Below are 25538 nucleotides of genomic sequence, written 5' to 3'. Positions count from 1 at the left end.
CAGCTAAGTATACATTGCTAGAAGGAAGTTCAGACAGACTATGTGATGATGAATGAACTCCAAAAGGAAAAGCAGGAAAAGTTCGGAGAAATGAGGCATAATGTAGCAAGAAGTGCCTAAATTAATGAAACAGAAAAATTTTGCTCTTTTATGCTTCTGTTAAAAGCTTTAACAGCATTTAATCACTGGAAAGGGATAAAAGGAAGATGCTGACAGAATTGATTGTTCATTTGAGAGAAGAGCTGCAAATAAATGACCAGAAGAGAAAAAATATAGTAAAATGATGAATAAATAAAGAAGAAAAAATGTAATGAGAAGTCATTGGTTACCCAGGGTAAGATACCAGTAACTGCATGGCAATGTTATCCGTGGATTTGTGAGACCCATTGCCGTGTAGCAAAGGAAGATACCATGCAATCTATACATTTGAGCATTTTTTGGATAAGCTGACACACTCTACTAACTTCCCTGAGCTCAGGCAGCATGGCTTGATGGAACAGGGGATTTTGATCTCTGTTTCTTACCTAGGTAAGCACATTGTGTTGCTCCTGAATCCTCCCCAGGTCACTGGTTGTTATGCCAGACTATATTAGTTTATTTGTAAGCTATTAAAGCAACAGCTGACAATCAGGAGTACTACAATAAGATTAATCATTACAAGTAATTGATATGAAGCTCTACATTCTTGTTGGCAGGTAGGAACTGAGTAAACAAGTGACAGTAGGAACAAAGCCAAACACTGGTTTGTCACAGCAACACTGAGCAGTAATGAAAAGTACACCATGTGTTACCTGTATTTGTATAGGTATCAATTCACCTGGATTAGAGATAAAATAACAAAATATTCATATCATAATCACATTTCCTTGATTTTAATCTATCTGTGGTATCAACCAAATAATGAATGGTTATCTTGGGGCTCAGGCGTGCAAATAACATTCTTGAGGAGAGTATTCTGCATGGTCATACTTAATGTATGTACTTCACATACAGGCCTAATGAAAGACCACAGTTCCCACAACTGAGCTCTTTCTGGTAGTATTTAAGCTTCAAGTTCTGATAAAATTTGGATAGCTAATACTCGCTGGCCTGGACCTTGGAGCAGGAAAGTTATGAGAGATGATTATTTCGATGTGACACGAGTAGGCACAATTATCCAGGTGCTGACTCCAAGCAGAGCAACCCAACTGCACAGTTCAAGCCAGGTTTGATATTAGACTGTTAATGATTTCTCAGATTTAAGCAAGATGTGGATTTCTCCTGGGTGTTTTGTTGTGAGGTTTTCCCCGAAGTGACAAGACAGTGGATAAGGGCCATCTTTTCTTGGTGGGAGAAGATGTTTCTGTCCTACTGTTACTGTTTGGCAGGGCTGTGAATGAGCCAGCTGGGCTGTCCACTCCTGGCTAGGAAAGCCTGTGCTGCTGGACTGACACACGCCAAGGTCATCCAAGGGACAGTGATGCCCTTTAGATATTGCCCCAGCCTGGCAGAGAGATTCAGAGGGATACCCTTACAGCAGGAGATGTTAGAAACAATAACAACTTTCCTCTTTCACAGCAAATAGGTGGAGTTAGGACAGGAATAAACTGCAGCATTCAAAACACTCCTCTAAATTAAACAGTGCAAAAAAGACAGAAACCAGTACCAGAGCTTCCACAATCCCAGAACTCTTGGGGCTGCAGCGAGTGTCACACTTAGTAAAAACATGACTGAATATCCCAATCTCTGGCTGTTGGCATGATCCTGTATCCCTTTAATAGAAGTCACCCTGAAGCCATTGACAGGGAAACCACCAGGTATGAAGCTTTGTATCTATTTCCACAGCAGGTTTTATGCTGCTGAAGCAGTCTGAGGTTGAAAATGCACCTGTCCATAGCTTTTTCCATCTTGCAGGCACTGGAACATTGTAAAACCATCAGATGTTGGCCTAGGATGTAATACTCCTAAGGCAACTGAAAAATGGAGGCAGGCAAGTCAACACAAACACCACAGACTGTCTCTCCACTTCATTTCCACCAGCACTAGAGACATGGAAAATATTGAAAGTACTGGAAAAATAACTATAAATATTTGACTTGCCCATGTGGAGGAATGAACACTTGAAATCACAAGCCTCATAATTTACTAAAAATAATGTCAGGAAAATGGGAAGAATATTCAGTATCCTGGGAAATTCAGAGGTATCCCTAGGTCTTGCCTGACTCCTAAGATCTCTCCTTTCTGTGAGAGACTCTGTTCTGGCATACAGGTGGTAGAAGCAGTCTGAGTGGAAGAGGAGTAGGTATAGGAAAAAGCCCAGAGGGTTTATGGACAGCAGCTGGGAAACTGTCATCAGGGAATTGGATTTCACTGAGAATCCCTGGCACTATCAGTCAGTGACTGGCCAGTCTTGGACAAGCCACTTCCAGAGGGTCAAAGGGATAGCAAGAGTCAGTATCAGTTCTAGAGTAAAATGTGGAGCAGGTCTAAAAATGAATGTGGCTTCCAGAAGGCATTAATGCAAAAAACTTTCCTGACAAGAACTGAAATGGTCCAAAAAGTCAGTATTTTATTGAAATAGACAGGATTCAGTTGAGTCTAAATCATACTTAATTACCAAAATCACATTACAGTGGATACTTAACTTCTGCTATGTCTTGTGCTTTTAATGTCCCTTTTCACCACATTTCAGTACGAAGAAGGGTAAGTGAAGGGTAAATGAAACATCTTACATTTTGTTTAGAACTGAGTGACCACTCACAGGGAGCAGGAACATCTGTCAGTTTACCACCAGTAAACAGCCAACTGGAAAGTATGGAAGTTGTGGTCAGCACATAGTAATTCCTTGTTCACCGATGAGAACTTGTTTGGTCTAGAACATTTAAGTAAGCTTGAGCCTATTCTAAACTAAATATATTTATAACTTCCCTCTTCAGAGGAAACAAGTGTATTGCTGTCTTTCTGTAAAGACTCTTTGTGCCATGTGTCCATGCAGCTGCCCGGATCCTGGAGAACATGGACCCCAGTGCCAGGCCCTGCGATGACTTTTACCAGTACGCCTGTGGGGGGTGGCTCAAGAGGAACGTCATCCCCGAGACCAGCTCCCGTTATAGCAACTTTGACATTTTGAGAGATGAACTAGAAGTTGTTTTAAAAGGTCAGTGGAGTTTGGGGACTAAATAAAGTTTCTTCTTTGCCTTACTTGTTATCCTAAGAAGTTGTGGTTTTCTAGCAAAGCTTAAAATACTACTAGATATTTCAGGTTTTTGTGTTTGGTTCAGGACAAATTTGCCCCAGACTGTTTGCTTGGAGAAGGCTCTGGGAGTTGTGCTGGACACTAGAGGAGAGCTGAGCAGACCTGCCCTTGCTGGTATCTGCAGATCAGACCAACTGCAGTCCCCACCCTAAACCTGCACCAGCAACAGCACCAGGCAGGGGAAGGAGAAGGAGAAGGAGAAGGAGAAGGAGAAGGAGGAGGAATAAAGGAGGAGGAGGAGGAGGAGAAGGGGAAGGAGGAGGTCTGTCTGTGTCCACATCAGCTGAAATGCTGGAAGCTGCTCTCTGGCAGCCTTATGTCCTGCATATCTGTGTTCCATCAGAAATCCCAAAGAGCAGGCAAGCCAATTTCCTACCTGTCACATCAAGAGGATCAAATTGGTCACAATCCCTTTTTTCAGGTGAAAATAACAGAGTCCAAGAAGTCAGTCTGTACTCATGTAACACTCTCCAACTCACTCTCTCCAGGCTAAATACCCTTTTTTTTACTTTGCCTATCTCCTGGTTTTGCAAGCTGTGTCTTCACAAAATAGCCTGGTTGCTTAAAACCTGTCCCTGAGAAGTCAGAGCATTTGTCTTTCACCAAGGGTGACCTACAGAGTATCTACTGACTCCTTTACATTCCACATACTAGCACAGACTGAAGCCATTGCAAGGCATTTCGCCTCCAGAGCTTCTCCCCTCAGCTTCTGAAAGGCAAAGCCTCCCTGGAGTTAGCAATGGACATGGAGCACTCCTGAGCCAGCCCTGCTCCTCAGAGCCCTGCCAGGACAGAGCAGGAATGACCATTATTCGCTGTATGTGTTTCAGATGTCCTCGACACCCCCAGCACTAATGACATCCCAGCAGTGCAGAAGGCAAAAACTCTGTACAGGTCCTGCCTAAATGAAAGTAAGTGTCCCCTGAGCCCATTGCATGCAGGATATCTAATAGCAACCACCTCAGTCAGCTACACTTGGATCCTATTCTGTGCATAATTTTTCAGATATCCTTTGTGAAAACTAAAATGTATCTATTTCATAGAGTCCAATAAGAATGTAATCAGTAAAATTGGTATTGTACCTCCTGCTTTACTACCTCGGGTATTTTAGGTAACTCTTCAGTTACTAATTTGCTGCAGATACATAAACTCAAATCCTTTCAGTTAAATGGGAGTTAACTTCTTTTTGTAGAAATTACCAGGAATGAGGTGAAAGCTACCTGGCACATCAGGCTCTGCCACTAGAACAAAGAGCAGTAAAACTGTTTGCAGTGCTTCCTAAATAGTATTTTTATAATTTCTGTAATACTATGAATACTTTTCAAAACTATTATTTCAAGCTATCTGCAGAGAGACAAAAAACCCCATAATACTTCTGTGTCATGCTCTCAAGGATCTGCATATGCTGTTTGTGACTGGAACATTTTTACATTAAATGTTAAAGCACAGTCATACATCAGAGCAAACTGCTGCTGTGGTGATGGGGGAAACAGTTCTCAGCTTCATTGTTCTGAACTCATTATAATATATAACATTTGTGCGGTTTAAAATGTCATGGTAACTCATTTTATTTTTTCCAAAAGCTGCCATTGATAGCAGAGGTGGAAGGCCTTTAATTAGTTTATTGCCAAGTGTGTCTGAGTGGCCTGTAGCAACAACTAACTGGGATGCTTCCTATGGTAAGATAACCTGTGCTTATTTCCTTTTAGTTAAAATATCTAAATTATTTAATTTATTGCTTACCAAAGATAGAGACTGACTATACCTTTCATTTGCTTAGGTACTGCTTGGACAGCTGAGACAGCTATTGCACAGCTCAACTCCAGATATGGAAAAAAGGTCCTTATTAATTTTTTTGTTGGCACAGATGATAAAAATTCCACAGCACATATCATTCACGTAAGTCTGCCTGGGTGCCATGGCCTTGTTGATCATAAAAGTGCAGCAAATAACTGGAAGCACAGACATAAATGTTAACAAGGAGAAACATCAGTGATCTGAATTTGACCCCAGTACTTTGTAGATGAATTTGTGAATTAATACAATTTTCAATTGAAATTCTGGGTTTCACAGCGCCCTGTCTGTTCTCCAAGCTGGCATCTTTGTTCTGTGCACTCATACACTGTTACCGTCAGTGAGATGGGAATGACAGAGACAGAAAGGTCATCTCTGAAACTTGAACATCCAGACAAGGCAGGAGAATGTCTGGTGACTGCTGAGATGCAGCAGTTAGAGGAGCAAAGGGCCAATCTCTCCTGTCAGTGGGTAGACAGATCCATGAGCACTTCACATGTAGGAATTTCAGAGATGCAGGAGCTGCCTGGCTTGTCTCTGAGCTGTTTTGTCATCTGTACTTCACCCGTTTTCACACTGGCTACCAGTGGCTTGCAGTGTTCAGCAACAGGGAAAAAAAAGACTGAAAAGAAAAACAAAAAGTCTAAAGAGAATGAAAATAATTAAAGGTGGGCAACAGGATGAAAGAGGAACACCCCTGTAGCCAGCAGATAATTTGGCTAGTGAAGCATCAACACCTGTAGTTACTGAAAGAACAGTACAATGCTCTGCCATTTCCCCTTAAGCACTTTGCAGTTTTTATTTGTATTTACAGATTGATCAGCCTGGGCTGGGCCTGCCTTCTCGGGACTACTATGAGTGCACTGGCGCATACAAAGAGGTGAGGGGGAGCTGACACACCACTGATGACAGTTCTCGTGTTTTAGCCTGTATTTCCAATGCAGCTACTTGACTTCTTAAGACCTTTTGGAGGGAGATAAACATGAAACAATTTAGCTTTGTTATACAGCCTCTGCCAGGCTTCACAGCTGGATCAAGAGCTATTCCCTGACTGTCAGAGCTGTATTAAGACAGAATATAAGAGGTCATGATCAGCCCTGTTCTGTCACTGCAAAAAGGAGGCCACTTCTGAACTGTGATGGACTGGGAAATGTTGCAGATGAACTACTTCTACCAGTAATAGGCTTGGAAAGAAAACCAGAACCATTCAGAACCAAAGAGACACTTTGCTGCATGAAAGATCTGAAAAGATCACCCTCTCCTACATCAACTGCTGAGCACAAACACAGCAGCAAAAGGATGTGATGCCATAGAAATGGCTCAGATACCTGAAACCTCATATGGTCTCTTTTAATTCTTGTTTACTTATTACTTCTATGGGTCTCCTTAACCTGTTAGCACTGACACTGTATCCCTGTTGCTAATCTTGGATGTGCTTTAAGTCCTTGAGAGATGAAGTGTCTGTGCTGAAGTCATGGAGCTGAAACTGCTACTACAGTGACCTTTAATTAACCACATTCCTTCTGTGTAATTAAATGCAGAAGCAATGAGAAAGTGTACAGACCATTTGGGGTTTGTAGGTATTTTGCTGATGAGCCAACAGCTAATAGTGATTACACTTAATTACAGATCACATGCTCATTAAGACAATCATTGCCATCTGAACTGCTCAGTTCCATGTGAGATGGCCTTTAGGAGCTGACTCACACAGCACAATCTGCTCCTTCCATGTGTTGTGTTGACTGCAGCACTGAGAGACAGTTCTTGTCCTCTGACCTACCTGGGTATCAGCTGTGCACTGCTGAAAAGTAGAGGAGGAAGTATTCTTGAAAAACAGCTCTATCCCTGGCAGGCAGGTTCCCAGTGTCCTTCCAAGCATGACTGCTCCAAGCGAGAGCTGTTCCCCTTCCATCCTCGCTCTCCGGCAGAGCCTGCTCTTGGCTCTGGTTCCTGCTTTTTTATTCCACTCCAGGAGCTGTGCACAGCGAACACCATCTCTGCCTCCTGCTTGTTCCAGGCCTCTGCCTCCATCAAGACTTCCCACCCCAAAGCTACAAGTGGAATCTGCCAATAAGATAATTTAAAATCTTTTTCTCTTGTAAGATACAGGATGGCTCTGCTCAGACAGGAGTAATTCCGATGTCTTAAGTTTCCACTGAAATTGCTGAGATAATTTATACAGTCCAGTTGAAATTAGCTGACTTATTTCTTTGCTACCTGACTTAAGAGCTGCACTTAGGGCAAAAATAAAGTCACTGATTGGTACCTAAAAATCTCTGCTAACTTACTGGTTTGAGGTAATAGCTATATTGAATTTTATGATGGTTTTTACAGGGTTGGTATGCACTGTCTTTTGTGACTTGTAGCTGTCAGTGGCTTCATGGGCTTTTCTCTTTCTGAAATGATCTCTCTTGCTTGCAACTGGCACTGGGAGTTCAGCCCTTTGGGCTGCTGTGAGCCCTGTCCCTGTCACTGCTGAGCCCTGTCCCTGTCCCTTCTGGCAGCTCTGTGCAAGCTGCCCGGTCCCACGGTGCCACAGCCCCAGCTGGGCACAGCCTGGCCCTGCTGGCAGGGAGGGATGCCCAGGATAGGGAATGGCCGCACACATGGAGCATTCATTAAAGAGGTGCACTCCCTGCCTTAGGAGCTGAACGTACCAAAATCCTTCTATTAATAAAGATGATGACATGCACACCTTATTAATCCTAGATTTAATCACTGCTTTGGTAGATTACATTGCATAAACCAGATTTGTTACTTGATAGCTGATCCAGCACTATGTATATTTTTTATTTGCATTGAAAAGGAATATTGAAAAGAGCATTGCTGTTGATAGAAAAATGAGTGTGACTTACGAATGAGGAATTAGAACTACAAATAATAATGGAATTAGAAAAATACTGAGGTTCCATAAAATACAATGACACCTTAAGATATTTGACAGTGTGACATTTCAGAGAATTTGCTGCTGTATTTACATTCTTACCATTAGTGAACTCTTTAATGTTAAATTCATATATATTGTCTATAGTATACCTAACTTTGCATACAGCAACGTGAGTTCTAACTGTTCCAAGAAGCACTGGAGGAGGTTCACAGCTTCTAAGAGTGCTTTTCCCACAAAGCCAATTCCCTCATGTTATGTTCCTGGGAACACGGCTCTTTGGAAGCGGTATTTTTGGAAGCTGTAATTAAAGTGAGCTAGAAAAAACATGGGTGATGGTTTAAATATGGACATACAAATGTCTCATTCTAAATAATGAAAACAGTGCAGTCATTGGGAGTGTTTAGCTTTGAACAGTGCTCCAATCACTCAGTAGTGCTCCGCGAGGGAATGTTCAAAGTTAATTTCTAGTTGTGATCTAACAGTATTTCCGATAAAATCGAACTGTTTCAATAAGGAATGAAGAACTGTAGTTCATAAAAATGAAGGTGAAATCTTGAAGATAATCAAGGTATGCTCTACTTTGAAGAGTTTTGTCTTTAAACTGTTCCTATTTTTTCCTGCAGGCATGTTCTGCCTACGTTGATTTCATGATTTCTGTAGCTAAACTAATCCTACAAGAAAGAAACATTTCTGTCAGTGAGAGTGAGATTTCTGAACAAATGGGAAGAGTTATGGACCTGGAGAAAGAGATTGCCAATGTAAGAAAAACATCTTTAAACTGTCCTTTAAATAACTGACTTTTTTCTTAATACCTAAGAGAGCTGACTGTAAACTGAGTTGTTAACTTCCTTGCTGATGCTATTTTGTGGGACCAGAAATGTATGGAGCCTGCTACACCGGAAGGAACAGACAGTAATACAGCTCTGTCCTGGGAGGAGCAAGGGAAAGTATTTGAGCCAGCTGTTTTCCAAGCAACAAAATGTTTTGTCCTGATCTGTTCACAGAAGCCCTGCAAGAGCAGAGAGAGACAGACTTGGATTTTGTTTAATGTGGTTTAGAGTGTGAGTTTTGGGAGATGCTTTGGGGCCTCTCCTCCCTTTGTCCTGTTTCCCCGTGGGCTGTTTGGATCCCAGAGCAGCAGATTCCCAGCCCTTGGCCTGCTGTGAACACAAAGTCATGTTTGTGCTGCACAAGCTGCTCCACAATGCTGATTGTTCCAAGGGCATTTTTAACCAAACACTGTTCTCCCTTAAAAGAAAAGGACAAAGGAAAAATAATATAATGAGTTTGACTTTGGAGAAATAGTGGGAGTTTTAACATGCATGGAGAAAACCAAAGGCATTCATGAGCAAACCATGGCTTATTATTATTAACCATTGCAGCAGGACCTGAAGGTGAGGATGACTATGAAACAGGCTGAATACACACTTTATAGCTTCAGCTATTTTTGAAGTTACGCTCATAGTAAGGTCACATACTTGGGAAAACCATTTGTATAAACTTAAACTATCTGATTTTGATTTTCTTCATTTTCCTGAGAAACACACCTCTGGGCTTGGATCAGAGATGGGCAATTACTATCAAAAAAGGAATTCACTGAAGAAAGGTTTTAAAGAGGAGTATGAAAGGAACCCCCACCTGCAATGTCCTTGCAGCAGTTGCTGCTGGTGGAGTCCAGCTGGTGCTGGGGAAGCTGCCACTGCCTGGGATTTTAACCTTTCATCCAAAACTCAGCATCAGCTTGAATGTGACTGAAGAGAGCTGGCATTGTGCTCTTCGGAATTTGTTAAAAAAAAACACAGAAAAAAACCACTGAATGCACAATAGAATAGGAAAGAGGAAGCGGAAGAGAAGGATAGAGATAAAAGGAGGCTTGGCATAACTGATTTTTCAAAGCACTTTAAAAGGGTAAAATCTGCTATTGTGGATGCAGATGTTTAACTCAGCAGTGCAAACTCCCAGTGCCCAGAGCAGCACAGAGCTGTGTGAGCTGTGGGTTGTGCCTCCCCAGCAGTACAGCAGGTCACAAAGAACAGATAGGGCAGCAGTGCATCCCGATCAGAACCGAAACTCCTGGGAACTGCCTCAATGTACTTAGTAATTTTCTCCTCATTAACTCTGACAGGCAACAACAAAATCTGAAGACAGAAATGATCCACTCCTGCTGTACAATAAAATGACCTTGGCACAACTCCAAAACAACTTCTCACTGGAAATCAATCATAAGGTGAGTGATCAATAACCTGGTATTTTAACCTCTAATTTATCATTGATGGGATTAAACAATGAAGCCTGAAATTTTTTTCTGTTAAAGACATGACATATTTGCAATTGAACAGGATCCCTGATGTGCACAGTCTTACCTACTCTTCCGATGACACTGGACTGTAAGCACATTCTGTACCCACTGCTTCTCCTAACCTGAAGGCCCATCTTCCCATCTGCCTCAACATAAAGACATAGGAAAGCACAAAGAAAAAAAAAATATCCAGTGGAAGGTGACTCTGCTGATGGTAGGGGGCTGGAACTGGATGATCTTTAAGGTCCCTTCCAAACCAAACCATACTGTGATTCTGTGATCCTATTACTTCTCCTCATGGATTCAGGGCCCAGGACAAAAGTCCATCCTGTAGCCACCAACTGGTTCAGGGATGTTGTAGTGGACTACTCAGCCCCACTGTTTATCCAGAGCTGCAGATTCAGAACAAAAGTCCTGTTTGTTCAACATTCCTTCTGTAAATATTGCTCCCAGTGCAAGCAGACAGGAGCCCAGGCTGTCAGGCCCATGGAACAGGACAATTCTCCACATCCCTCCCACTGCAGCTCCCCTGGGATGTGTCAGATCTGCTCTCACCCCGAGCCATGTGCTGTTTGTGCAGGGCAGCCTTTAATTCATGGCACCAGAGTCCAGCTGAAAACCAGCCCAAGCTTTGCTAACACAGCTCTGTCTCCTCAGGAGCATTATGTCATACTAGACATGGGTAGTTTTTATTCTCATGACTTTTATTGAGGTTTCTGAGGCCAGTGAGGTGCAATGAAACACTGTTATTCTTGGCACTTTTTCATAATCACTGCAATTTTATTGACTGTAATTCTCTGACAGTTCCCTCCTGCCTGGTTTAATTGGTTTCATAATTCATCATCTCCCACAGGTGTAGTTGGTTACCACTACAGTCATCCTGTCAGAAAACAACAACTCCTGTCATAGAATGGCATTGCCCTGGTTATTATTAGTTCCTGGGGGGGTGCTGCAGATCAGCACTAATTTAAATTTATTCCAAAATGCTCAAAAGACACTTGATGGGAGTTGATAGCATTGTAATGTCTAAGGATAGAACAGCAATTATTCCCAAGATTAGCCTGAAGTTTGCTGCTTCTCTCTCAGACCTGCAGTGACTGTTCCTGAAAGCTTATCTGCTCTCCTCAGCTACATCCATTTGTCTGATGGAAGACATTACCTCTTCCAACAAACCTTTCCAAAGATACAGGCTGGGAAAAATCACCAACACTTTTCAAAGTAATAGGCAGAACAAAACTTTAAAAATCAACAAAAAATTGTGTTAGTTTGAAATTAAAGCAATTTCTCTACCCTTACTGCCAAATATCCCCTCTGTTAACAACATTTTTAGAGCTGTAAATGATCTCAGACCAGTTATTATTACAATGGCCCCATCTATAAGTAGTGCAAATATTAGGGAAACTACAGGCAGGGCATTTGTGTCATGCAAACATATTTAAATTGTTTATGATTGAACCATTATAATAATGCATATTGATTTTCCAGGTGTTCAATTGGTCAGAATTCATAAATGCTATCATGTCAACTGTCCAAATAAATGTTGACAACACGGAACATGTCATTGTTTACGACCCTGACTACCTTATCAAGCTCAAGTCTATTCTTGTAAAATACTCTTCCAGGTAGGTGTGTTAAGTATTCCTGGTACTTGCATTTTCTTTCCAGAAAACTTAATAAGCCTCAAAACATCACCAGCTTATTATTGTTGTTTTGTTAAATAGAGACCTTCAAAATTACATGACCTGGCGATTTGTGATGGATCTTGTCAACAGCCTCAGCCGGGACTACAAGGACACAAGGAATGCTTTCCGTAAGGTGCAGAAATTCATCTCTCCATAAGTTCTAATGATGGCTTTTGTGAGCCACAAAAGATAGTTTTTTTATGTAGGTGTAGTATATAAATATTTAATGTATTTTGGATTTTGCACACAAAAGCCAGATGTGTTTGCTGAGCCTCTGCTGGAGTGTATCTATAATTTATGGGATTTATGCCTGATACTGAGTGGATTTGAAAGCACTGCTCTGGTACTTGGTCTCTTGTTTTTTCTGAATCTAAGTGAATCCCCATTTTGGTATCAGAACAGTCCCATTTATTTGCAAGGGATTACAGTTCTGACTGACTTGTTACAAACTCTTCATCATCCAAAGGAATTTATTCCAAGGCAAACTTTATGGCCCCAGTCTTGGTTTTCAGTCATTCGATCCTGCTGATAGCTTAGTGCTTTTACGGAAATGCTGAGCAATTTCAGCAATTGGACATGGAAGTTCTTTGTATTTCCACAGCAGAGCTTTTTCCTCTGTAAGAATTTTGCTAATGCTCCTCCCATTACAGAGTGAGTCCACCTAAGTGCCCTAACCAGGAGTATGAATGACCTAGGTGTATTGAAGGTCGAGGAGGCTCCTCTGAATCATACAGCTGCCACTCAGTCGCTGTGCCCACTTGCCCTGATGTCTGTGTCCCACAGGCCCTTTATGGCACCACCTCCGAGACTGCTGTGTGGCGCCGCTGTGCCAACTACGTCAACGGGAATATGGAGAACGCCGTGGGCCGGCTCTACGTGGAGGAGGCCTTTGCTGGAGACAGCAAACACGTGGTAAAGCCTTCAGCCACTCAGCCTGAGTGCCACCAAAGTGACCCTTTATCATCACCATGCACTTCTTGACACAGCTTTGATTGCACTTTTTATTACAGTGTAATCAAAGTGGGTTTGATTTGTAAGTTTTATTGAAGTGTTAATAACAGTTATTACAAAGGTTTAAAAATTCAAGTTTTTATTACAGTACAGTGTGAAATGTGAGGCTTGCACGTGCACAGCTGGAGGGAGAGAGGCACCTGCCTGCTCCCGCGGCTCTCTGAGCCAGGTCCATGGGTGGGCTGTGCATGAGCTAATCCTCACATCCCAGGAGCAGCACTCGCTGGCACCAGCAGTCACTGCTGTTCTTTGAGACTAATTCACATCCTGCTGCCACTGGGCAGGGGCAATTGGTTATTTCTGTTTGCCTTCAGCCACACAGAAAATTCCTGAAAATGGACCTGAAGTGAAGCCTTAGTTGACTGCGATCACCACTGGAATCCTGGTGTGAAACAACCCATTTTTGGGATTGGCATAAACACAGTGATTCCATCAGATGCACAGCGTCCAGTAGGGCGATGTCTGTCAGGTTTTGGTAACCTGAATGACAGAACAGCATTGCCTGCCATCTTACTCTCTGGGTTTGTAACATTCTGATGTCTTTTCCAGGTTGAAGAAATGATTGCAGATATACGTGATGTTTTTATAAAAACCTTAGATGAACTTCCCTGGATGGATGCAGAGACCAAAAAGAGAGCAGAACAAAAAGTAAGTTCTGTCTTAAATATTGGTAATGTGTAGTTCTATAAAAATCAGTATTTCAATTGTTTGTCCCAACAAAAATTAAGCAGTAACTTCTATCACTATATTATAATACAAACACAGTTATAGTTGTGTTTATAAGGCACAGCAGCTTAGGATTCCGTGGGAAGGGGCCTCTGGAGATAGGCACCCAAAATAGGAGGAACTTGTATACAAGATTAAGACCTTTCAGGCAAATCGGTGATTAAGGAGCTAGATAATTAATATCTACAGGAAAATAGTACTGAAAATGAGAAGGAGTGATTTCTGGTGATTTGACCAGCTATTAGAAGCAACAGGATAAAAACCATAAATTAGTGCTTTCAATGAATAAAAAATGTAAACAAAACCTATATATAATTAACATCCTGTGGTTTCTGCAGTAGCTTTCATATTGCCTTTCTTATATAATTTATGATTTAAAAACATGGCTGGATTTGCTTTGGATATCAAATTCCCTTGTCCCTAGGCAACAGCAATTAGAGAGAGGATTGGTTATCCCGATGAGATTGTGACAGATGACAACAAGCTCAACAGTGAGTACCAGGAGGTAAGTTTGCACAATAGGCAGGAGAATTAGAAAACGGTCTTCAGAGAAAAAAATGTGCATTTGCCTTCCTTACCACACCAAACATTGTGTACCTGCACAGAACAGCCCCGTGTGTGCCCCGCTGCAGGGGGAAGGGAGGAGGCGTGACCAGCCAGCCTGGTAAAGCTGAGCCAGCACCGATGTGCCAGGATCCGATGGCATTCCAAGGCCATGTATACATTCTAGAGGGATTATGTGAGGATAAGCACGGAGCCAGTGGTGTTCCGTGCAGCACTGCATGTGGCACAGACTGACCCAACACTGGGTGCAGTGGATGCCCAGGCACGGAGCTGACTTGTGTGTTTCGTCAGAGGTGGAACTGCTCCTTACCAAACTGGCAGCTACTGGTTTGCAACAGGAAGCTCCAGAGGTTAAGGTCAACACCAAAAATTGCTGAACTCCACTCAAAATACGTATAGAAAGAGAGAACGAAGAGCTCTGGAAAAAATACCCAGCTGCTAACATAGATCCAGCTACAATACCAACTCTGTGATGTAGCAGAGCTCTGCAAACCAAGGTCTAATCGTAGATCAAAAAATACTCTTAGAAATGTGTTGCTTAGCTCATCATGCTTAAGACTAGATTTTCCTGATCCATGTGTCTTTTATCCCAAATAAGTAACACCACCACTAACCCCTTTTCCCCCTTTCTTTTTAGTTGAACTATAAAGAAGAAGAATACTTTGAAAACATTATTCAAAATTTAGTATTTACCCAGAAGAAAAGGTTGAAAAAGCTTAGAGAAAAGGTGGACAAAGAGGAGTAAGTATTTATTAATATTTTGTCTAGTCTTTCATCCAGTTTGCACAGGAGAAGGTACCTTCCAATTTCAAATATTCTGTGATTCTCTCATACAGTTTCTAGGCTTATTCTTGCAATCACTAACTTTGCCATTAACAACTGAAATTCTAATGTTTATTCTTCTGCTGTTACCAGGTGGATAAGTGGAGCTGCAGTTGTCAATGCTTTTTACTCAGCAAGTAGGAATCAGATAGGTAAGGTTTACCAATTTACTGATGTGATTCAGATTTAATGTCCAAATTACCCATTTTATATATATGTATGTATGTATGTATGTGTGTACTTTTAAAACCAGGAAGTGAGCGATCTTGATATTACAAATCTGAGTATAAAGATTCCTAATGTCAGCCTACCCGAAACCATCCATGGAAATAAAAAACCCCATCCGTTCTGGCTAAAGATTAGAACCAAATGGAGGCCCCAAGGTTTCTCACATTGTGAACCATCCCAGCTCCCTTCACAGTGCTTCAAGGCTCACAGGTGTCACGAAACATTTCACAACATTAATTATGCTTCTCGATATTTCTGTCACATCCATTCTGCAAATAGCATTTAAATTTTAGTTATCCAAATGTCACAGACTGCAGTGTCCTTTCTAGGCCATCAGTGAGGTATTGTGATCCACCTGTAACTCCTGAAAACAAATCTAAAAAAATGGAAAAACCTTGTCCTGCAGGGCTCTGCACAGAAATGAAACATTATTTCTTGATGTGAGCATTTAGCTCTTTACGGAACAGTTAACACAAAAACTTTCAGAAAGCTTTGTTTAAAATAGCTTTGTTCAGTAATTTGTAGGAAAGGAATCATGATGTGGAAGACTGAAACTGGTGACTGGCAGTTAATGTGAGTCATAAATTCTTACCTCATCCTTTAACTATGGCATGCACAGGATAATTAAAGCAGTCTGATCTTTAGAGTGATGTCTGAATTAGCTTAGAACTAGACTTTAAAAAAATCCCTCTAAAGAGCAGTTCTGTGCATGATGTGTAGGGAACTTGGAGCTGTTACTACCTTTAAGTGTGGTCTGACCTGCACTGCTCCATCAGCAGCTCAGACTGTAAGGAAGCCACTCAGCTTCCAAAATCCAGCTGAGCTGCTGCTGCCCAGGCAGCCCCACTGTGTGTTCCCTCAGGTAGCAGCTGGCCCTGAGGCTGCACAGCCCCGAGTCCCCATCCCGCTGGCAGCGCTTCCACAGCCAACAGCTCCAGAGATAGCTCCTCTGCTGGGGCCCGGCACACACCGTGGCACTTACACTGCTGTTCCTATCGGTGCTTTCTGGTAACAGCGTGGAACATTGGGATATTTCATTCCATAGCAAACTAGCACTGTACTGGGATTGCTGTGACAGCAGCTTGCACAGGCAGCGGAACTGGGTTATTTCTAACCTGTTTATTATTTTCTAGTTCTTGCATGGTTCTTTCTGCTCCTGAAAGAAAGCCCTAGAACCAAACTGGATTTATACTGAAATTCAAGAAGTATCATTCTTCTTTCTTTGGCTGTGTGAGAACTGTCACCCAATTCCTCCTGTCTGTTCAATTGCTGTAGAGTTACATCCACCTCCTTCCCAGGGAGAATTAATACTTTATATTACGGTGGCAGCAGGGGGAAAGGAAAAGGCCTTCACGAGATACTGAAGTGGAACTGAATATTTTATAGTGTTTTATTACTCTTAATTTATAAAAGATCATAACTGCAACATGGTTTCTTTTTAACTGAATTGTTTCTTAGAAGCCTAGAAAAATGAGTAGAGTAGTGGGTAAAAAGAACTGCTTTGTCCCAGTTCTTTTATTGCCAGCTTGGCCTATTTTTATTGATTCTAGTGGGAGTTACTTGTATTTTCAGGGGAAGAATAAATTCCTGTCTCTGAGATTGATTTGTGATGGAATGATCAAATAATTTATTCTTCTTGGGGGACACCCTCCCACTTCTCACAATGTTGTGAGGTTTGTTTAATGATGAGACAGAAGTCTGTGAATGCTGAGTGATGTAAATTGGAACAAACTGCTTTTTTCGCAGAGCAACATAGTAACAAAGCAAACGCTGGTCATGGTTTTGGAAGTGTCTGAAGAGGGGAGTGATCCTGCTGCTCTGTTCCTTCTGCCCTGCAGCAGTCCCATGTGTCAGTCACTTAGTGCTGCTGGGAGATCAGGGGGAACAGCGTGATTTTGGCTGAAGCCCATAGAAGTGGTCTGGCCCCACTGCACATGCAGGATAACGAGGCAGGGTATTAACTGTGCTGTGGCTTTTTTTTCAGTCTTCCCTGCGGGCATTTTGCAGCCCCCTTTCTTCAGTGCATCCCAGCCCAAATCTCTGAATTATGGTGGCATAGGAATGGTCATCGGGCACGAGATCACACACGGCTTTGACGACAATGGTGAGGCACTGAGCTTCTAGTGACAAAGCACTCAATGCACAGGGTGTTTTACATGCTTTAGTGCTCAATCCTTCCAGGGAGCACATAAAAGGGAGATGAACTTCTGTATGTAAGATCAAGTCTGGATTTCTGAGGCATTACAGTACTGCTCTCCCAAAAGCACAATCCAAAGCCTTATTTGCTCCCTCCTCACTGCACCAAACCCTGTTTTCCTGTATAAATAATTCTGTTTAACGTACTGTTACAGGCAGGAATTTTAATGAGAATGGAGACCTTGTGGACTGGTGGACTGAAGAATCAGCACGGAATTTCAAGGAGCTGTCCCAGTGCATGGTGTACCAGTATGGGAACTTCTCGTGGGACCTGGCGGGTGGACAGAACGTAGGTCCTGTTTCTGTGGCTCCCCATGCTGGTTTGATGAGACAGCACTGCTTGCAGTGCTACATGAAAGGAACAAGAAGTTATTTCTCTCAATTCTACTGGCTGGTTTTTTATAGCCTGACAATGTATTCCATCGCACAGGATAGGGAAAAGATAGAACTCCCAGCCCTGAGGTTTTCCCAAAACGTGTGTTGAAGTGTTGGGACTCAGAGAGAGGCCAGTAAAAATAGAGAAGAAAATTTTACCATATTTTTCTGCCCTTTTATTCACACGTTAAATTTAAAGGATGATTCTAGATTTTGCAGCTTTGACTATCATAAATCAGTATGTTGGGCTAAAGGTTAAGAATATATTTTTTAAAAAATAAAATTAGAGATTTCCCATTACCGAAGCTTCATCATCTTCAGTGATATTTGACTGACTTAGGAATCTTCAGATTTTAAGGTAATTCTTGCCTTTAGAAAGTGGAAAATGCACAAAGCTTGGTGTAGGTCCCGGATGAGCTCTTTTTTCAGAAACCAATACTTTTCCTTTCTATTTTACAGCTGAGTGGAATCAACACACTAGGAGAAAACATTGCTGATAATGGGGGTGTGAGACAAGCATACAAGGTAAGAAGTATCCATTTTTCTGTTTTAGCTGAAGCTGTCAGAGATTAAGAAAATCAGTTTCAGAGCCTTGGAAGAAGAAACATGTTTCTGTGTTAGGGACAGGACTAGACCAACTGTGCCATCAAGACATGGATTAAAGCTCTTGGCCAGCTGAAGTATTTCTCTCATCCTGTTAATCATGTCAGGCTACATATTACCTGTTCCTAGGGAACTCTTCTTAAACTAACTTTTTTTTTTTTTCCTTTGTGAATGAGGAATGTGTGGAATGGAAACATTCACTGGCTCACACTTGGACCATGACCTAACTGAACTGCTGACACCAGCAGCTGTCTGCTGCTGGCTGTCTTTTTCACCAGCTTTTTTATGGCAGGAAGGAGGAGCAGAATGACTTTCTTCTGACCCATAAACATAAACAAAAACTTTGCTGTTCATCTTGTAAAGGTGTCTTGCGTCCTCTGTGCTGGTATCCCAAGACGTCAGAGACACTGGACTCCCTGCACTATGCCTTCCATGGGAGCTGGATGCTTTTTGGCTTTCCTTTCTTTCTCTTCCTGAAACAGCTGCTGGACTCCGTAGATTGGCCACCGTTGAGACTGACAGTCAGAGAGACACAGGTTCTTTTTGTGAACATGGTCTGGAAGAGAGTAGCGAGTCAGCTTCTCTATCAGCTCTTCTTGTTATTGACAAATCTGATGGCTGCAAGCCTCAACAACACGATCCTCCTTCTCCTTCCCTGAACACATTGTTCTGTGGCAAAATACTCAACACTTGACAATGGACTGCTGGCACTGCTCAACAAAGAGCCCCTGGGATGCATGGGCCAACTCACGCTTCTCCAAGTTCTCACTGGAAATGGATATGTTTGAGGGCAAAGACAATTGTTAATGAGAGTTTAAAGAATGATTTGGAAGCCTAAAAGAGGCATCAGGCTTATTAGATTAGACTGATCTTCAGTTACTGGAACATTTGTGCAAAGTACAAAGCCATGAAAGGGGACATGCTTTCTGAAAGGAATGGGAGTAGCCAAAAAAATTAGGTCAGAAATATTAAAAATTATTATGACATCATATAAATAGTAAAAAAGGTCCAAAAGGAATCTTGAGAGGTCAATATTCCACCCCTCTCTCCATGCAGGTAGAATCAACCCCTTCTGTATCCTTCCAACCTCCCACAGGAGCATTCCCACTGCCTCCTCGTGGCACTCCCAGTGCCACCATGGCTCTGCTTCCAACAGTGCAAACACAACAATCTGCTCCTTTCTCTCCTGTGACCTTTCACATATTTGAAGACTTACATGCTTCAAGGCCCAGACTTGTCTCCTTTAGACTAAACAAACCCAATTCTTTCGATCTTTCCTCATAGGTCATGTTTGCTAGACCTCTGCTCATTCTTGCTGCTTTCTTCTGGACTCTCTCCAGTTGGTTCACGTCTTTCTTGAAGGGCAGTGCCCAAAACTGGACGGAGTGCTCCAGCTGAGGCCTGGCCAGTGCCAAGTGGAGTAGCAGGATTACTTCATGTATTTCATATAAGCCACTCCTGTTTACACATCCCAGTACAACACTTGCCTGTTTTGCAGTGCTGTGGCACTGTTGGCTCTCGTGCAGCTGTTATCCACTGAAACTTCCAGAGCCTTTTCCATGGACCTGCTATCTGCTTATTCCTCAGCTGCGCTTGGGCAGTACCTTGGCACTGACTTCAGGCAGAGCATTTCTCCAGCATCTGATGATACTGATGATGATACACTAACAACACATCGTTTGACACGTCTCCATAAGAAACATGAAAGCAGCTGTTCTTACTATGGCAAGGTTTTAAAGTCTTTTGCAATTCACTTAAAAAAAAACAGACCCCCAAAAACCCACAGTGAAAAAAATCTCTTTTTCATAATGCAGCATTAGATAATTGACAGCACAGTACTAAGAAATGGCCCTGTGGTCTTCTGCTTCAAGGTGGCATATGTGGGATGGATGGCCAGGGAGACAACGATTAATTATGTCAAAGAATCCATGTTCCTCCTTGTCATCAATTCATTTTGACTGTCCGGGCTCAAAGTGATAATATTTCTATTCACTTCATTCTACAGGCTTATGAAAACTTTGTGAGAAAACATGGAAAAGAAAAACTTCTTCCTGGTCTCGACATGAACCACAAACAGCTGTTTTTTCTGAACTTCGCACAGGTATCCTTCTTGTCTGAGGGCTTTGAAAACCACTTGACATTACAGTTTAACAGCAAGTCAGAACAGGCTGACTCCCATGGGCCAACTAAGAGCTGGCAGAGCTGAGCAGTGTTCACTGCAAAGCAGTGAAAATAAAGTCTTGTTAGGTGATTTTTACCTTCCATAAAGAAATTAATTCAGCACTCATAAGCCTGGTAGGGTTTCTTGTGCCCAAGTGCCTTTGTCTGAGGTCAGTGACATACTTTTTTTAACAAAATACACCTTTTCTTCTCTATGTTGTAATGTGGAATTTATTCTCATGAACTTTAGGTGTCTCGTAGTTAAATGACAGCAGATCTCTTCCTGTACAATCTTAGGGCTAATGATGCTTTCCTTCGTTACCTGTGCAGGTCTGGTGTGGAACATACAGACCAGAATACGCAGTGAACTCCATCAAGACAGACGTGCACAGCCCAGGCAAATTCAGGTCAGCACAGCCAACAATGTTCAGTGCAGTCCCAAAGTGTAACACCTCTGTAACACGGCTGTTTGTGGTGGAACTGAAAGGACGCTGCCCAAGGGCTGGGCTGCCCTTCCCAGGGGAGGTTTAACATACACACATTGAAAGGCAGAGCACACTGGAGCTGTTTAACAGGAGACAGATGGGCTGGGCTGTCCCTGTCCCTTCCAGCCCAGCACTGCCCTGTGCTGCACCAACAGGCAAAGCCCTTCCCAGGAAGCTCCACAGGCAGAGTAAGGATGTGGGACAGTTGTCTCATCCTTGAGAAGATCCAGCTTAATTCAACAGGACACACACACCATCACCTGGCTGTCACCGTGCAACTGTTACAGCAGAGTCCCAGTGCCTGTGTCTGGAATCCAGGCCTCATTCACAAGTCCCCTGGCTCCCACAGTTGCTCCTGGTAAGGTTCTTTTACACCAACAGCACAGATGGAGTTTTGTCCTCCACTGAAGTTGCAGGTAAAATCAGTGAGAGATCACTGACCCTCACTCTTAACAAACCCATGTGCTGTGGTACAACAGCAGGTGTGTATTTTGTGTCTGGTGTGCTCAGCCAGCCTTCCCAAGATTAGCTGGGCTCAATTCAGTAGAGCCATGCAGGAAATGTGCCTGCTCGGAGTGGAAGGCCTTGGGCCAGACTTTTCTTTTCTTTTTATCTGAAGTCAGCGCAGCCTATTCATCAGCAGTGTAACAATGTGCTCTAATAAACCTGTTTGGTCCAATGCCACGAGATCAGTGGTAGTGCAGCCATCACAGCATCTGCTGGCTCTGGAAGGCTGAGTCATCTCCCAGCTCCATGTCCACAATAGCCAAGTTCTCTGCTGATACAATCCACTACAATTATTTCAATATCTTTCTTTCAACAGCCTTTCACCAAATCTTGTTTATCCCACACACTCAAATATTTAGTGAAAGCAGCAACTGTTCCTTGCCTGGTTTCATTGCGGGTGGGTTGTATTATCTGGGATCTCTCCCAGAGGCAGTTTGTGCACCAGATCCTACAATCATTCCTGTCTGGTCTCAGTGCTAATGAGGCTCCAGAGGCTCTTCAGAGCCTTGGTACATCTGATTTGGATGAGGCACAAGGCCTTTGAAGTACACTAGTTCAGCATCTCAGTGTAACAAGCTGTGTTTGTGTGTACCCTGGATAGATTACATTGTGTTGTGCTGTCTGTACCTCGGTCGGACAGGCTATAAACTTTATATGCAATGATGCAAGTGTTCATGAGAAACCAGACAACATTCTTAGAATGAGAATTCTTAGAGTTCTCATTTACAGGATGAGGCCCCCTAAGAGCTCTAAAATAGAAAGCATGTCATGAGACATACTCACAAAATTAACACCTAATAACATACTGTACAAGGGTCACAAAGGCTCCCAACGTGCCTTTTTCAATTATTATTTGGGGAGTGGGATGAGCCTTTTCAACACCTGCTGCACTGACACTCCTTACAAGTAGGACAGGCAGCTCCTTAAAAAAATTGTTAATTGCAGAGCATCCCATTTTAGCAGTTCTAGTTCAATGGAACAGTGAAGTACAGCTAGATCACCAAAATGCATAACTTTTTTGATAACCCTTTTTCTGTGCCATCTCCTGTTCCACTGCTGGCTCCCAAGACCAGGGAGTCACTTTTGGCCTTGTACAACAATTGAAGTGTTGCAGGTGTCACTGCTGAACTTCACCTCAGCTTCTGTGGGCATATCCTGGTTCTAATGATCAGCATAATTCTCAGAATAACCATGAATTACTCAAAGAAAGAGTTCTTTAAAGAACTGGGCCACAATCAATGTCCCTCAGTATCTGTATTTGACACTGGAGGCTGTTTCCCTGCATAGGTATGTTCCTGAAGGAACAAGTGACTCTTAGCAGATCTACTCACACATGTTCACAATTACACATATAAAATCAGCCTTAGCTGGAATGGCCTCATACTCACTTCCCATGTTCAGTTCAAAGCCATTGTTTGTATGAATCTTTTTGCCAGGAAACTCATTCACTGGAAAATCTGTGCAGAACGCCCAGAGGAGCAGCATGATCTCAGTTAAAACTTGGTTGGTGTAAAAATGTAAATGAACATTCACTGACAAGTTACCACCACAGCCCGTGACCTCAGGGTCTTGTTTTCCCTTCACCAAGAAACTTGTCAGCAAAACGTAGCTGAAAAAATCCTTAGTGACAACTATTGACAAGCAAGAAATCTGTTCTAGGTGAAAGAACTGGCTTGTGAGAGCCAGCCATGAGGAGAAGACAGGTCTTGTATTTTTCGGGTTGCAGTAGGGGCAAGACAAACTGAAGAAGAAAACACAGCCAGCCCTTGAGGTGAAACGAAGCAACAGTCTGAGCTCAGCAACAGGGCATTCCCCACACTACTGTGAGGTGACAAAAAACAAGTTTCAAAATACGGATCATGTTGTATGTTTCAAACCAAGGCGAGCAGCAATGACAGCATGTTGCTTTGTTTTAAAGGGTCCTGGGATCACTGCAGAACTCCCCAGAGTTTTCAGAAGCCTTTTCATGCACCACGAGAGACAACATGGATCCTGCTAAGAAGTGCCGCGTTTGGTGATGGACTGCAAACCTCACATCTCAAGGACCTTTCCAGGAAAAGAGACCTTTCCAATTGATTTTGGAAAGGGGAGGAGGGAAGAAAACTGAGGGGAATATGCTAGAGAGATGACTGTAATTTTTGGTAAACATGCAAACCCCAAATCATCACCCATCACAGCACTGAAGAAGGACTAAGGCAGCGCTGAGCTGCTTCTCCTCCCCGGAAACTTGTAGGACTCAACTCACCTGGCAGTGCTCAGCAACACTTCACCTGTAGTTTTAATCCTGCCCCCACAGCCAGTGGCTTTTTGGATTCATTTTAAAATGGCAAAGCATAACACATGATCTCCCCCCGGTTGGTGAATGCAGATTTCTGATCGGGGGAGGAAGGAAATACTCAGTAACACACATTTTAGCCATCATGACATGATAGAGAGATGATGGTTTATCTCCCAGTGTCAGACTTTGTACCCTGTGCTGTTACGAGAAATCTGTTCTACCAAATGTTTTCATTTTTACTTGAAACCATTTATACAAGAGGAGTCCAAAGACATGCTGTACTTAAGTAACTTCTCACTAATTACTCCAGCGTGTATTACCTGAAGTCCCTATTTACAACAGTTTATTTACAGCTTTCCAGCCCAACTGAAATTGTAGGTAATTTATTAATTTCTGTACCTATAATCTGTAAGATTGTGATCAAAGACCCTTTCACAATTTTCTAAGCTTTTTCTTGCTTTCTCTAAAGTTGCTCTTTTTTAAAGTTTCTAGTAATGTATAAATCATAGTTTTTATATTTAAATCTTGAGCTACACTTTTGACTTGAAGTATTGTAACATATTTTATCAGTGGCTGCATAGAACTGGGAAACTGGAGTAAAGCATGGTATCAGGCAATAAGATAAAGCCTACAAAACTGAGTTCTCCAATGGAGGGCACCAACATTGGAGTTTTCAGGCTGACTCTGTCAGTGCTTAGGCTCTGATCCTGCACATAACTTGTACGTGTTCTGATTAATGTCAGTCCTCTCATCAGGAAAGCTGCACAGCTGATTGCACGAGTCTGAAGGAGCTTTAGGTAAGAAGGTAAAAGGCTTTAAATCTGCAATGATAGGTATTAAACATCCTCATGCAGATTTCAAAGGAACTTACTGCTTTGTTTATTAAAGCAAAGACATTCCCAAACCAAGTACCAGATACCTCAGATGACTGCTACAATAGGTCTATTTAAAAACCTATGTCCTTTTAGCTTTCTGAGTTTGTCATCTGATCAAAACATTTTGATAATAAACTGAAATTATGAGCCAAATGCAGTGTGTGTTCTTCATAGGAATTATAAAAATACAAACCAAAAATTCTCTGCAAATGAATGTCTGCACTTGCCCCTGAGCCCCGCAGCTCAGGAAACACAGACCACAACAAAAAAATCCTTCACACAACTCCCAGGATTGGCTTTGCGCAGGAACGAGCCTCTCTCAGAGAGGGGAAACCCAGAGCTCCTCTGTTTTCACACAGAAACCAACACTTCCCCCAGCTTTGCACAGAACAAGGACAAAAAAAGCCCGCAGCGCTCTGAGGATGCTGGAACGGGGCTGGAGACTGAGGGCGAGCAGCGCCAGGCGGACCCTGCGCAGGTGAGGGAGCGCCCTCCCCTGGGCTGTGCCCTGCGGCCCCGCCCGCCAGCGCCGCCCGGGGCTCCTACCTGAGCCGTGCCCGCCGCGGGCCCGGGCGATGCGGGGCTCCAGGTGCCGTGCCGTGCCGTGCCGTGCCGTGCCGGGGCCGGGGCTCGCACCGGGGCAGCCGCGCTGGAGCGGGGCCGGGGCGGCTCTGAGGGGCTCCTGAGGGCCCCGGGCAGGTGAGGGAGCGCCCCCCGCGGCAGCGGCGCACGCACGGCCGGGGGTGAGGGGCGCTGGGGGCTGGCGGCCGGAGCCGCTCGGCCTCTGCCCCGGGCCGGGGCCGTCTGTGCG

General features: G+C 43.0%; 1 protein-coding gene across 1 annotated transcript in view; it reads left to right on the top strand.

The window, feature by feature from the left end:
- MME (membrane metalloendopeptidase) overlaps positions 1–24880 on the top strand; it is a 28401-nt gene extending 3521 nt beyond the window's left edge. The window contains exons 4-23 of the mRNA XM_042042339.1: positions 2975–3136; positions 4066–4146; positions 4819–4914; positions 5016–5134; positions 5844–5909; positions 8540–8674; positions 10042–10143; positions 11701–11837; positions 11937–12030; positions 12681–12809; positions 13458–13556; positions 14059–14139; positions 14836–14939; positions 15114–15172; positions 17233–17352; positions 17600–17733; positions 18279–18344; positions 20428–20523; positions 20913–20989; positions 23493–24880. Coding sequence (XP_041898273.1) covers positions 2975–3136; positions 4066–4146; positions 4819–4914; positions 5016–5134; positions 5844–5909; positions 8540–8674; positions 10042–10143; positions 11701–11837; positions 11937–12030; positions 12681–12809; positions 13458–13556; positions 14059–14139; positions 14836–14939; positions 15114–15172; positions 17233–17352; positions 17600–17733; positions 18279–18344; positions 20428–20523; positions 20913–20989; positions 23493–23592 — 2057 coding nt within the window. The 3' untranslated portion in view covers positions 23593–24880. The remainder of the gene's footprint in view (positions 1–2974; positions 3137–4065; positions 4147–4818; positions 4915–5015; positions 5135–5843; positions 5910–8539; positions 8675–10041; positions 10144–11700; positions 11838–11936; positions 12031–12680; positions 12810–13457; positions 13557–14058; positions 14140–14835; positions 14940–15113; positions 15173–17232; positions 17353–17599; positions 17734–18278; positions 18345–20427; positions 20524–20912; positions 20990–23492) is intronic.
- Positions 24881–25538: the final 658 nt, after the last annotated feature.

The sequence above is a fragment of the Corvus kubaryi genome, unplaced genomic scaffold (genome assembly GCF_017639235.1).
Source record: "Corvus kubaryi isolate FWS band 111438036 unplaced genomic scaffold, C.kubaryi_AGA036_p1.0 37397, whole genome shotgun sequence".
Classification (NCBI taxonomy): Eukaryota; Metazoa; Chordata; class Aves; order Passeriformes; family Corvidae; genus Corvus; species Corvus kubaryi.
Note: the sequence above shows the minus strand (reverse complement) of the source record. Positions and strands in the feature narration are given on the sequence as shown.